This window comes from Fukomys damarensis, unplaced genomic scaffold (assembly GCF_012274545.1).
Source record: "Fukomys damarensis isolate Sample0158 unplaced genomic scaffold, DMR_v1.0_HiC HiC_scaffold_16, whole genome shotgun sequence".
In the NCBI taxonomy this organism is placed as follows: Eukaryota; Metazoa; Chordata; class Mammalia; order Rodentia; family Bathyergidae; genus Fukomys; species Fukomys damarensis.
Window position 1 is genome coordinate 82,091,196 of NW_022900928.1, and position 14,204 is coordinate 82,105,399.

General features: G+C 39.3%; 1 protein-coding gene across 3 annotated transcripts in view; it reads left to right on the forward strand.

Moving 5' to 3' along the window:
* Acad8 (acyl-CoA dehydrogenase family member 8) overlaps positions 1 to 13,224 on the forward strand; it is a 28,477-nt gene extending 15,253 nt beyond the window's left edge. For 2 of the 3 annotated variants that reach the window (XM_010641880.3, XM_010641889.3), the window contains exons 7-11: positions 3,489 to 3,624; positions 3,721 to 3,818; positions 4,139 to 4,291; positions 5,083 to 5,185; positions 7,656 to 8,458. In XM_010641880.3, coding sequence (XP_010640182.1) covers positions 3,489 to 3,624; positions 3,721 to 3,818; positions 4,139 to 4,291; positions 5,083 to 5,185; positions 7,656 to 7,708 — 543 coding nt within the window. In that variant the 3' untranslated portion in view covers positions 7,709 to 8,458. Of the gene's footprint in view, positions 1 to 3,488; positions 3,625 to 3,720; positions 3,819 to 4,138; positions 4,292 to 5,082; positions 5,186 to 7,655; positions 8,459 to 13,201 lie in introns of those variants that run through there. The other variant, XR_783847.3, reaches the window with a different exon arrangement.
* The last annotated feature ends 980 nt before the right edge of the window (positions 13,225 to 14,204 follow it).

The window sequence follows — 14,204 nt, forward strand, 5'->3', positions numbered from 1 at the left end:
TGGTTAAATGTCTGGGTTATTAAATCTTCCTGATAAAGTTGCACTTTAGCTTTTGAGTCTCTAATGACTCATAGACATTCTCATTTTCATAATATCGGAGAAAACAACTCATTAAATCAATCACAATCCTTTATCCCAATTGATACAGTCAGCAGCACAATAGGATTAAGCAGAACTTCCAAAGTGACCACTTGTGGTAGTCATTAATCTATCACCTTTAAACCACGTGAATTAAATTAAAATCAAGAAGCAGCCTAAAATATGTTTGCAGTGAATACACTTTTCAATATAGCATCTTTACTATTTAGGATGGGGGCTTAGACAGCATTAGGATGAGAGGAGTAGATAAATAAAAAAATTGGAGAAAGTTTCAAGTGAAGCCAGAGGACATAGAATGACCATACAATCTTTACGAAACTATTGACTTCAAAAGTGATAGACAGAGTGCAATAATAAGGACAAGAATATATTCCCTTAACAGTAATAGGGACTCACTTTCCCTTGAAATTATTGACCCATGAGTGAGGTAAAATGACAGAAAAAAAAGAACATAAAGAAAATAGAAAAAAATGATAAAAGAAGAAGTCTGAGTTAGGGCAGGAACAGAAAGGGAGATGAGGGATAATATGGTGGAGCAAGAGAGTGAGTTGGAGAAAGAGGACAGAAATAAGAATTCGCAGAGTGGAATGAGGAAAAGAAAAAAAAATGAATTTGAAAGGCCTCTTTCAGACTATATCTTTGCTGTCATAATATACCATGTGCAGAACCAAGTCCCCTGATCTCAGCTAGCCAATGGCAGATCCCTGTGACTCAGATTGACCTCAGGCTGCAAGGCCCAGATTGAGTTCCCCAACCTGCAGGGCTGAACTCCAGTTCTATTACATGTTTCCCCTGCTCTTTCTTTAACGATGTTCAAAGTTGGGAGTTCAGAAAAATACCCTTTATGACGGACCACCTATGCCTCTGCAGAGAGAGTCCAAGGACTGGCCTAATCAGGAGGTCTGGGGGCGGGGGTGGTTTCAGAGTTGCAGCCACCTTCTTTGCTGGAGGTGATGGTGGAGCAGACCGGGGAGGGCGCGGCTACTAGGTCCCGCCGAATGGGCCCAAGCAGGCCAGTGGGAGAGCAGATCTCAGAGAGGCCTTCCAAATCTCTGAGAATGATATTATTTTAACTCACATAGGTAGTATCCACTCCGTTTTTTGGCTGTCTGTTGACAGAACAAGTTGAGAGTCTAGAAAAAAATTACAAATATTTTAAATAAGCAGAAAGTGTATTTTAGGTCTCTTTGTTTACTATCTCTCCCCTTAAGCATGCGCGGGCGTATGTGTGTTGTTTTCATTTTTGTTTTGCTTTGTATATTTTTAAATGTAAGAGAACTTTGGAAAACTGCCTCTTCATTCACTAGGCAGCTAGCACGTTCCCTTCATGTGCTAGGCACTCTTCTGAGTTACTGGTACAGCCATGAGAAAGATGTGTTTCACCTTGTGGAATTCATATTTCACATGTGTAGGCATCTGTCTCACAAATGAGTTACCTTCCATTGTGCTGTTAGGAAAGAAATTAAACAGAGTGACATAGTTCTGATTGAGGGGAATTTTTTTACATAGGAAAGGGCTCTCTGAGGCCACAGCATTTGAGATGAGATGTAAAGTATTGGAAGAAGCTATCTCAGAATCCTGGACAGCAATAAAAGCAGAAACGAAAGGGCCTGAGGTGAGACTGAGATTAGCCTATTTGAAGAGGTGAAAAAGAAAAGGGAATGATATGGCTGGAGTATAGTAAGCAAGAAAGGATAATGTGGTATGCAGTTGAACAGGTGGTCAAAGCAGCAGGCCTTACTCTTTCCCTGTTCTTTGTTAATCTTTCCTGCAATAGTGTGCTTTCACTTGACATATTGAACACACTATGCTGCTGAGAGTTGGAAACCTCTAGTTTGGCACTGACTTTATGGGGGAGTAATGAGAACTTGTTTTATCTTGGATTTAATTGCTAAAGGTTTTATATAGAATGATGTTTTATTACAGAGTGGTGGAAGCGAAGACTCTTACAAGAAGGTATCAAAATAATAGAGGGAAGAAGAGATAAGACTGACAGTAGGATTGGGCTATAGTAGTAATGGTTCAGGTGTGTAGGGTCTCCCAAAAGGTAGAGGGATCACTTGCCCTTTTTGTCTGTAGTTTTCCAGGGTTTCTGACAGGATTAGGAGAAAAATTCTCTCTGCAGAGGGGAAGAAGGTGGATATTTTCACAGCACAGAATTAGCAAAAGTTAGGAGGCAGCAGCTATTTGTTCCTTAATAATTAGACCTTAAGGTCAGACCTTTATGATCAATTCTTGCCTTAGATGTTTATATTCTTTTGTGAGAAATAAGGTACACAGGTAACCACTACACAGGTCAGTGTTAGAAGATTTCAAATGGTGGTACAGACTGAAAATTAAAGAGAGCAAATTCAAGGACAATTCCAGTGGCAGGAGGCCTCATTTAAGGTAGACAGTGGTGAAAGTGGGGAAGAGAAGTTAATGGAGAGAGCAGAACAAAAGAGAGTATTTTTGAGAATTCAAAGCACCAGGTGCAGGCCAGCTTACCAGAATGGATATAGGAGGTGAAGTGCTGGGAGCAATGTGCTGTAGATCACTATGGCCAGGCCTAATTTGCCTCCTCCCAAAAATGAGACAGGCTCCCTCAGGGAAAAAAACAGACAACATGATGGCAGGATAAAACAAGGCCTAGGTCAAAAGAGGACTATCTTCCTCCCCACCCATTTGCCAGAAAACCAAACATGATATCCTGCAGACCTTAGCTACTCTTCTGGCTCTAGTTACAGACCAGCCCCTTTTACCTCTACCACTATAAATAAAAGTGAGGTCATTTGCTTGATAGTCTTTTCTTCCTATCAAGAGTCAAGAGCCCATCTTGGCCCCATCTATACCTTAAATCTCTTTGTCTTTCTTTCTTAATCTCTCACACTTGTTTGACACTCCATAAATGCTTCAGCCATTTAGGGTCATGACAGTGAAGTTTGGGCCAGGTGTCAGAAGGTGTCAGGAAATGATAGAAGGCCTTGTGTAAAAGGGCTATTTTATCAACTAAAGAAATCTGTTGAATGCTTTGTATGAGGAAATGATTGTTGTAAAAGCAGTGGTATCATACAGAATACTCACAAAGATACCAAAAGTGAGGACAGATCCTGTCCCAGTCCTACTTAGGACCAGCCTCATGATGCAACATTAGCATATCTGACTACAGATTTTGTAAGGTAGACATTAGCAAGTAGATTCTCTTAAGATTTTTTTCATGATGTTTAGTTGAAATGAGTATGTTTGTGAGTGTTGACAAGCGTTTAAATCTGAACTTTTTCTTCATTTTAAATTCTCATGATCAAAGTCCCGGGGTGCTGGACCCCATATTTCACAGGCTTCCATCTACAGGGAATGCCACCTTGTATGTTGGACTTTTAGGCAGCCATCCAGTCTCTGATTTTTGCCAGGTGGGATGGAACTCCCAGCCAACCCGAGCTGTAATCTTTGAAGACTGTGCTGTCCCTGTGGCCAACAGAATTGGAAGTGAGGGACAGGGATTCCTCATTGCTATGAAAGGACTGAACGGAGGGCGGATCAATGTTGGTGAGGAGAGAAAAGAGTTGGGCAAGGAGGGAGTGGGCTGGAGCCAGCAATACTGTCTTCAGGCTCAGTTGAAATGTTAGCATTCTTCCCCTCTAGCTTCCTGTTCCCTGGGGGCTGCTCATGCTTCAGTCATCCTAACCCGAGACCACCTCAATGTCCGGAAGCAGTTTGGAGTACCTTTGGCCAGGAGCCAGGTAAAGTCCTAGGTGTCTCTGCATTTGCGTTCCACTGCTTAGACCTGCTTAAGGGTCCACACTGTCTAGGAGAGAGAAGCCACAATATCCCTTGTGGAGTCTGCCACCATCTTAGCCAGAGCTTGTGCTTTATTTCCACCAATCATCTTTTTCAGGAGGCAGTACTGTCAAAGTGTAGGGCAAGCAACATGAACTTAGCAGTGAGTTTTTCCTGTAGAGAAGGCAAGAGCCTTTGAACCATTGGATCACTTGGGGCCCAGGTCAGGTGCCTGTCTAAGCTTCTCTGTCTTGTCTGGTTCTTGTCTCCCCTGTTACTGCAGTACTTGCAATTCCAGTTGGCAGATATGGCAACACGGCTGGTGGCTTCAAGGCTGATGATCCGTACTGCAGCAGTGGCTCTGCAAGAAGAGCGGGAAGATGCAGTGACGCTCTGCTCCATGGCCAAGCTCTTTGCTACAGAGGAATGTTTTGCTGTAAGCACTAAGCCCTCTGGCCCACCTGGGATGATCAGGAAGCAGCCCCTGGGCCAGGAATGTTGAGAGACATAAGTCAGCTGTGGAATGTAGAACCCAACTGGGTTGCTGCAAGAGTTGCCAGGGAATCTATGGATATGAATTAATTTAGAAGGGTTTGGGGTGGGGTGGCTGGGTGTTTGAGCACCTGCCCAGTATGTGTGAGGCCCTGGCTTATAGAACTCTTAGCACCAACAAAACCCAAAAAACAAAAAATTGGGGGAAAATATAATTTATCCAGTTAATTAACTTGTGAGACTCCTGTGTGATCCCTAGCTAGGTTTTTAGCCACACTTTGTTATAGTATTGACATCCATTTGTATTCTAGATGAGAACTGCCTTTTGGGGTTCAGAGCAACCAATACCTATAGCTCAAATTTAGCACTGTTATGTTTACATGCATGGTCGGGGCTAAGCCATTTCCACTCAGAGGTGGCATTAAAACTAGTGGCACCTGAGCTTCATATAATTCACCCAGGGTGGTTGTGACAACTTCTTACCAATAGGTGATAAATGAGAAAGACAAAGGTCTGAGTTTTTTCTCTAGTGGAAACTGATAAATTCACTAGGTGAACTTTTGTTATTGTCTCTGACCATGTAGAATACAGTGCTCCTCTTTAGGGTTAGGTGGTTATCCGTGCATTGTTCTCCTTTAGTTTACAGCAGTATGTAAGATTGGAACAAGGATGGGGAGGAAAACCACTTACTCCACAGCCTTCCCATAATCGAAGAGATTTTTTTTCTCCTTGCAGATCTGCAACCAGGCTGTACAAATGCACGGAGGGTATGGCTACCTGAAAGATTATGCTGTTCAGCAGTACATGCGGGACTCCAGGGTCCACCAAATTCTAGAAGGTAAAATTTTCCAGAGATTGTTCTCTTCTTTTCAGGACAGTTCCAGGATTACTGCTTTTCTTATCTGTCTGTCTCTGCTGGCTGGTCCTCTGGGTCTCATCAAGCCCTAACTATCTTTTGGCTTCCTCCTTCCTTTCTTTCCTTACCTCTGTTCAGGAAGTGCCCTATTGTAGCATTAGAAAGCACTAGCCTGGGAGCAAACGAATTCTGCCTTGTTTCCATGGATAAGGTAGCATATTACTCTACTTCTGCTCTTTCTCTTTGTGGATTTGAGAGTCAAAATTGAGATAGCAAATGAGAAATCCTATTGAAACCTATAACTGGCTGTTCTTCACTGTTACCAAGTGCCTGGTCCTCAAGGATCTAAAAAATTCTATATAGTAACATATTAGACAAATAGGAGCCTGTATGAGTACCAGCAGCTCTACAGATTAATTCTAACCTATGGTCTAGATGATCTCTGTGTCAATATTGGTGGCATACTTTTCAATATAATAAAATGTCAGTATATAAGTATTTCCTTGTAAAATGCATAAGCCATTGGAGTCATGCTTAGAATATGGCCACCTCCACTCTTCAGCTAGTCTTATTGGAAGCTAATGTTGGTAGCTGGGTCTGTTACACATTTGAAAAAGCAGATGGGGAGAGGCCTCTCTAAGTGACTTTTCGGTGAAGCAATGTGGAGCTACTTTAACAGGGATATAGGAGAAGGCTTTGAGCATTGACATCTCTGCCTCTTTCAAAGCATTCTTCTCAAACCTGAGCACATAGCAGAAGCTGCTAGAGAACTCGTTAAAACAGATTACTAGGCCCCACCTGTAAAGAGTGGGAAGGGGATGTTATCAGGACCTCTGCCTTGGGTTCTGGCCTGTGAGATGCTACAGCACAAGGCAAATTAAGAACAGACAGAAATGAGACTTAGAGTGGAGAAACTTGAGTCTTGGGTCCTCATCAGTGCTGCTGATGGCAGCTAAGTCAAAGGCCCCCAAGCACATCCAGTATTTATTGAATACAGTCGTGAGAAGGAATAGGGAGCAGGATATGCTTTGAAGGCATCTAGTGAAATACTGCCTGAACATCTGGCATGGTGCCAGGCAGGGCTGTCAGGGAGTCAGCACTGTTTATCTTGGTAGGATAGAAGAAAATGGTACTGGGACCAGGCACAATTAGCAAGCAACCCACAAGGTCAGTGAGAAGCAATAGTTCAGGGGAAAGGATTTTAATTGGAGTCACTCTGACTTCAGCTGCACATAACTCAGCAGAGTCCTGCCACTTCATAGACCAAGACTTAGGCCTTGGTGACAGCCATGAGCAAAGGAGCAATACTAGCCCAATTCTGCTATCTAACCTGCCCATTTGAGTAACTCAGGGCTTTAGTCTGACTCCTGATGTAAAACAGTATAGCTGAATTATGGAAGCCAAGAAGCATGTGCCATTCATAGCCCACTAGTACCAGGCAGGGATATCTCCTACACGTACCCTCAGTGATTTTATTCCAGTGGGCTCTTGGAACTGAAACTTGAATTTTTAACAAGTTTTTAAGTGAGTCTGCTGCTGCTTGTTTGGGGTAACCACATATTGAGCCCCACTTCTTTAGTGTTATGTCTGTATCATAGGATTCTAAAGCTTAGTGTGCTGTTTTCTACTGTCAGCCTTATCTTTAATATGTATTTATTGAGCTTAATCCTGAGTGTTCAAATTAACTTTACCGGGTTTTGTGACTATGGAAACTATTTTTGTTGTAACACTGTCTTTTAATTTGGCTATATTAAGTGGGAAGCATTTATCTTGGGTCATGTTATCATCTGGTAGTAGAAGGATTTTGGGCACTGCTCACTCTATCACTTTGTTTCATCATGGACTGTTAGCTAAATCTGGAATTTTAAATTCTGCAAAGAGTTTATATTTTTCTTTGCATTATAGACCACTTCTAAAAGTGAAACAAACAATTCACCCCTTGATCCTTTCCTTTCAGAGAAAATACTTTCTTTTAAAGTTCAATTTTCTGACTACCAAAGGAACTTATAAAATATGTGAAAAGAAAAAAAAAAAAAAAAAGATCACTCATGTTTCTACATCCAGAATTATTATTTTGATCACTTTGGTATATCTTCTTATTTTTTAAATTTGTGGGCTAGAAAGTGAATCCAAGGCCTTATACATCCATTCCAAGAAAGTACTGTATTACTGAACTACACTCCTAGCTCTACTTTACTTCTTTTGTGCATTTTTTCTGTTTTTATACACGTAAATTTTTTCAGGGTGGTGTTAGTCTGCCTTTTATAAATACAAGCATTTTTATCAGAAGACATTTTTAAAAAATTAAATAGTATTTCTTATTCTGTCATATTTCTCTATTTTAGAGGGAAGTTTGTGATAACCCCATTCCTCCCAAAAACAGAAGCATCAATTCTAGTTTAAATCCATGATTCTTCTGTTGCTATTAAATCCTTCTTTTGCCCTCTTGCAGGTACTAATGAAGTGATGAGGATGCTTATCTCGCGAAGCCTGCTTCAGGAGTAGCACAAATGCTTGTTATGTGGGCTCTTGGGTTCGAGATGAATCATGGATTGGAGTGAAGGGCTGAGCTCTTCCAAGGTAGGCTGCAGAGCTGCCCTGTGTTGGTGTCAACACTGGCTCTCAGATTGGAACAAAATTCTCCTGATTAGAAATGTCAAAGAAGACCTACCAACTTATTTTCCTAATGCTGGACTATTCAAAACCAAAGTCTTGTCTTAGACCTTCATTGTCTTGATTTGTCTTTTCACTGGATTCCTTTGGGGGCCTGGGCACTTGCATTGAGACTTTTCCCAGTTAGAGCAAGGGCAAGGGGAAGGAGAATACCCTCTTGTCTTGCTGTTGTTTGTATGCAGTGTCAATAGCTCTGGATTTCACACCTCTGGATATAAATCATGATAAAAGGAGTATTTGGGAAAATTTGTAAGCTGTGATTTAGGGTATAGCTCTGCTTCTGGACTACATGAATATCAAGGGCTAAGAATATTTGATGTTGCCTTTTCTTTTTAAGAAGCTGATAGTCTCAGAATTGTAATCAAGGTTTCTATAGCCCTTGAGAAGTACTTTAAATTTATTTTCTGAATTTTTTTCCTTTTTTGTAGTTGCTTCTCTTTTTAAATATTTTTGATCAGTAAATTAATAAATGAAACCTACCCCCTTCTGTACTGTTTCCATGTCTACTAAGGTTGGCTTTTGTTGTTGTTGTTGTTGTTTTTGTTTTTTGAGACAAGGCCTTGCCATGTACTTCAGGCTGTTCTTGAACTACTATGTAGCCCAGGCTGGCCTAAAACTCAGGGCAGTCCTGCCACAGCCTTCCAAGTGCTTAGATTGTAGGCACGTGCCACCATTCTTGGCTTAAAGTTGGCTTTTAAACTAAGCCTTTACAACTGTTTATAAGATTTTTACTGTATTTGATTAAACATTTGGCTGGATTTTGGAATAACAATTAAAAATCTCTCCTAGGGGCCTGGGATGTAGATCAGTGGTTCGGCCACCTGCCTCGCAAGCACAAGGACCCGAGTTTGATCCCTGGTACCAAAAAAAAAAAAAACCACAAACCAAAAAAAATCTCTCCTAGGCAAATTTTTGTGTTTTAAAAAGTGTGCTCCTTAAATTATTAATAATTTTGCAAGCTGAGCATTTTTTATGATATATGAAAATACATTTAAAGTAATATATAAAAACAAGGACTTTATAGAAAATATAATATTTCTCTAGGTATAGTGGTACATGCCTATAATCCTAGCTACTTTGGAGGCTAAGGTGGGAAGAATACAAGTTTAAGTCTGGGCAACTTAGTGAGACCCTGTCTCAAAATGAGAAGATCTGGGAGTGTAATTCAATGCTCCTTGGGTTCAATCCCCAGTACTCCAAGGAGACAGAGAAATACAAAGAGGGAGGGAGAGAAAATACCTATAAAAATAGCTGTAAAAAAATACCAAAACTTTCTTTTTGAATGCATATTTTGGGTATGGAACTGTACTGAACACTGCAGGGGACAGGTTGTGTACTGGAGTATACTACAAAGTTTAAAATAGGATTCTGTCATCCAAGGCTGCCTTTAATAGAGGAGCTGAGAGGGGTGGGGATTTAGTTCAGTGGTTCCACTGCCTACTTCGCAAGTGCAAGGTCCCAAGTTGGATCCCCAGTACCAAAACAAAACAAAACAAATAGAGGAGCTGAGGCATGAATGTATGATAAGGAGACTTAGCTTAAGATTGAGGGCAGCAGAAGTAATAAGGCTGGAAAAGGATTCATAGAGAAATTAGGAATTCAAAGTAAGCTTTCACGAAAATGTATAATATTTAAAGAACCAAAAAATCAGTTTCAATCAGCAGAGAGCCAGGAACAGAAAATGTACAAGATTTGTGTGGGAGCTATTGATACTTTTGCTCACTGTGGTTTAGGTTGGCTGGGATGGATGAGGTTTTATTTGGTAAGCAGTGGAAAGTTTTTACTGAGGAATATGTGACATTGATCTATTCAGAAGAAGAGTCTGGAGTGCATATATGGGATGATTCTGAGTGGGAAAGAAGGTAAGACATACCCACTCCAATATTTCAAGGGTCTTGAAATAGTCGAGGTATGAAGCAATTTGAGCTCCCACTTGGAAAGTAACAGGAAAGAGCCAATGTCAGTGATTATGGAGGAGTATTTAGAATAGCTACTATGAACTTAAAGACCTCTCATCTGCTTTCGGCACTCCAGCTCTGAAAAGCTCCTAATCTGACTCAAAGCAAAAATAAAACAATGTTAACGTCTTACTTTGTGATCCCCTTGTAAGACCAAAGAAATGACAATTATTAAAAATGCATTTCTCTGGGCTGAAGATGTAGCTCAGTTGTAGTACATTTGCCTGGCATGTGAGAATCCCTGGGTTTGCTACCCAGAGTTAACTCTGCCTCACAAATTTGTCTGTCTTACACTACTGCATTCTGAAATTCTTTTTTCTGGAATGATAAATTAAAAACCTACTCCATGAATAAGTGATGGGAAGGGGAAAGGAAGAAAAGGGAAAAAAATAGAAACAAAGCTTTTGTAAGTAAGGTGGGGAAGAATGGTTGAACAAATAGGGGATTGGGCAAAAAAGAAAAATCAAGATATATTAGATACAGGTACAAATTCCCTATGATGAATGTGATCATTATGTCTATCTAAAGTATAGCAATAAAATTAATTTTTTAAATCCCCATGACTGAAAACAAAGAATGTGTTTTGGTTGCTGCTGCTGCTATTGTTTTAACTGTTCAGATGGGACCTGGGAGGAAAGTAAACTTTGTACAAGGTACTTTGTATTTTATAGATTCTTGAAAGCCAAACTTAACACCAGATATGTGTTAAGAGATCTGTGTTAAAGCTGTATAACAACATATCACTGAAGGAGCTGAGATAGTGCTATGGGTTGAATTGTGCCCCTAAAAGATAATGTTGAAGCCCTAACTCCTAGTACTTAAGAATGTGACCTTATTTGGCACATGTAATTCATTAAGGTTAGGTCATGCTAAAGTAGGGTAAACCTTTAATTCAATATGCTTGGTCTTTATAAGAAGATGTGAGAACTCTTACAAAAGAAGAATACCATGTTAAGATAGAGGCAGAGGATCCCAGAAATGTAGGTCAGTGGTAAAGTGCTCGTCTAGCATGCATGAAACCCTTGGTTCCATTTCCATCACTGAAAAAAATATGGAAGCAGAGATTGGAGTGATGCATCTATAGGCCAAAATATATCAAGGATATTTGACTGTCACTAGAAACTAGGAGAGAAGCAAGGAATAGGTTCTCCCTCATAGACTGTGGAAAGAACCAGCCCTAGTGGTACTTGGACTTCCAGAATTATAAAAAAAATAAATGTCTATTGTTTAAGCCACCCAGTTTGTGGTTATTTTGATATGGAAGCTTGAGTAGAGTAGTTCAATCAGCCTCAGTGAAATATTTGTAAAGGAAGACTTACAAGTGGTTTCTCAAAAATCAATCAGAATGTATTTCTAAATATTAGCAACAAACAATTGGGAAATTAAAAATTTAAATATATTAATATTCAAAACAATAAAATATGCATAAATTTTAGAAAATATATCTAAGACCTCCACAATGAAAATTATAAAGTATTGCATTTAAAGGACTCAAATAAATGGAAAGATGTATCCATGGATTGGAAAGCTCAAGTATTGTGAAGATTTAACTTCTTTCAACAGATCTGCAGAATCAACTGAAATTAATACAGTCCAACCAAAATCTTAGCAGAATTATGTTTTGGAGGTAGAATTTCATTCTGAAATCATTTGGAAACACAAATGGCCTAGAATTGCCAGGTATTAAACATATACTATTGAATATTTGGTTTAATATTAAATACTAAAATGGAAGAATAAAATCAGAAGTCTTCATTTACTTCACTTATAAAACTACAACAATCAAGACAATGTGGCATTAGTGTAAGGCAAAGAATACATATTAATGGACCAGAAGACATGACAAAATAAAAACCTCCCCATGCCACATAGTTAAAATGTGAAGAGTATAGAACAAAGAATACTGAAAGAGAACTAGGGTGAAACACTAATAGAGGCAAACACATCTGAATAACAGTAAATATATCAGCAGAAATTCTAAAGGCTTAGAGGGCATGGGATAATGTATTTCAAGTTCTGAAAGAAAAGAATTACCAACCTAGATTATTGTTTAGCAAAGTTGTCCTTCAGAATTGAAAGAAAAACAAAGATTTTCCAAAATAAACAGAAAATAAAGGAATACACATTACTGACAAAGCTGACCACTGTATCAGCATTAAAGGCAATATTTAAAGGAGCACTAAACATAGTAGAGGAAGAGTTGACTAATAAAGCAACAATAAAAGGTATAGTGGCACATACTTGTAATTCCAGCACTCCATAACAATGCTAAAGCACGAGATTCCAAATTCAAGTCTTACGTGTGTAATTTAGCAAAACCCTGTCTCAAAAAAAAAAAAAATTTTTTTTTAATGGCTGGGAATATAGCTCCCTGCAAAGTGTCTGGATTCATTCCCCAGCAAACACATACATAAAATCAAACCTAAAAAAAGAAAGACACAAATTAGCACGTACTTTTCAATGATAAACCTGAATGTAAATGGCCTTAATTCTGTAACTAAAAGACAGACTGGCAGAGTATATTAAAAACAATGTGTTCCCTGCTAGAAACACACCTCATGTGTAAAGATACATAAAGTGAAAAAGAGAAAAATGATATTCCATGCAAATGGTATCCAAAATCAACCAGTTCATATCTAAAAAATCAGACGAGTCTAATTTAAAAGGGATAAAGGTCATTACATGTTGGTAAAAGTAACAATCCACCAAGAAGATATATAATAATAGCAGCAAATAAATATATGAAAAAATGTTTAACATCCCTGGTCATTTGACTGATGCAGATGAAAACAACAGAGTTTCCACCTCATGCCAGAAAGAATGACTGATATCAAGAAATCAACAAATAACAAATGCTGGTGGGGTTATGGAGAAAAAGGAACCCTTCTCCATTGTTGATGGGAGTGCAGACTGGTGCAACCACTGTAGGAATCAATATGGAGATACCTCAAACAAGTAGAATTAGAAGTCCTATTTGACCCAGCTTTTCCTCTGCTGGGTAACTTCCCCCAAAAGTTAAAAGAATCATACCACAGTGATACATGCTCACCCATGTTTATAGCGGCACAGTTTGTAATAGCTAAAATTTGGAAATGGCCCAATTGCCCATCAACTGGAGACTGGATATACATATACAATGGGATATTTCTCCGTAATGAAAAAAATGAAATTGTGTTATTTGCCCGAAAATGTAAGGAACTGGAGACCATTGTGTTATGTCGTGACAGTTAACAGATTGTGTCAATTTGAGAAACACTCAACTAAAGTGGCTCAGCATAGTTCTAGGTGTGAAAGACTCACCCTAGGGAGAATGGTCACCAGAATGATACAGAAGGAAAACAAGGAAAGCTTGCTTCTGTTTCTTTAGGGGAGCGCCAGTCTTCATTTTCACTTTGGACATCATCTCCTGACTTCCAGTGCAGACTCTTCAGCCTCCGGCACAGATCCTTCAGCCTTCCATTGCAGACTCTTTGGCTTCAGTATACAAGCTCACATGGGACACTACACTGAGCTCCAGGCCTTCAGATGAATCCTTCAGAACTCCAGGATGCATGCAGACCTTTTGTATTCTTTCACACCTGTCTCTGTGGGTGGCCACAAGCCAATTTTGTAAATTCTTATATATTTGTGTATCTTGATTAAATGTGTTTCTCTAGTAAGCACTGACTGATACATATTTTGGTGCTGGCAATGTCTCTAGAGAAACACAATTGTAAAGATGAATTTCTTTTATGGCTTTAGGGGTTCCTGGAGGTGGCTCTCTAATTTGATGAGACCTAAAGATGTCATGGTCTCTTCTTATGATACTTTGGAAATTCTGGTAGTCCCTGGTGTGAAAGTATTATACAGTGTAGTTCCATTTGATTATCCTAATTCACCACTTGCATCATGTGAAGAATTTAGTGATTCCATGTGTACTTTTGTATTCTTTTGGCAGAGTGGAAAATATAACAATGCTGGCTGTTGCTCTTAGTATCACTGCACAAACTAGTGAAGAAAAACAATGAGCTCAAAACATCCATAGGAAATCTATAGTCTTCTAACTGTGAGGACAAATTAATAAAGGAAAATAAGGATCTCAAAGATTCAAAGTCTTAGGTCCAGACACTCATAAATAATCTATAAGTTTCTAAGTGTGTCCTGAAAGAGAGCCTCCTTTCCTTTAGCCTCAGTACCAAGATTGCAGAAACCCAAAACACAGGTCCTCTTAATTTGATTGGCTGAAATACTATATAAGTTTAATGTGGTGCCTCAAAAAGTATCTGAAGTAAAGATGAGGGCACTTATCAGAAAAGAATGGGGTCCTATTAATTGTGATGGAGATGTTTGGGAGGATCCAGTTGTAACTGAGGATATTAAGTGCCTGGATT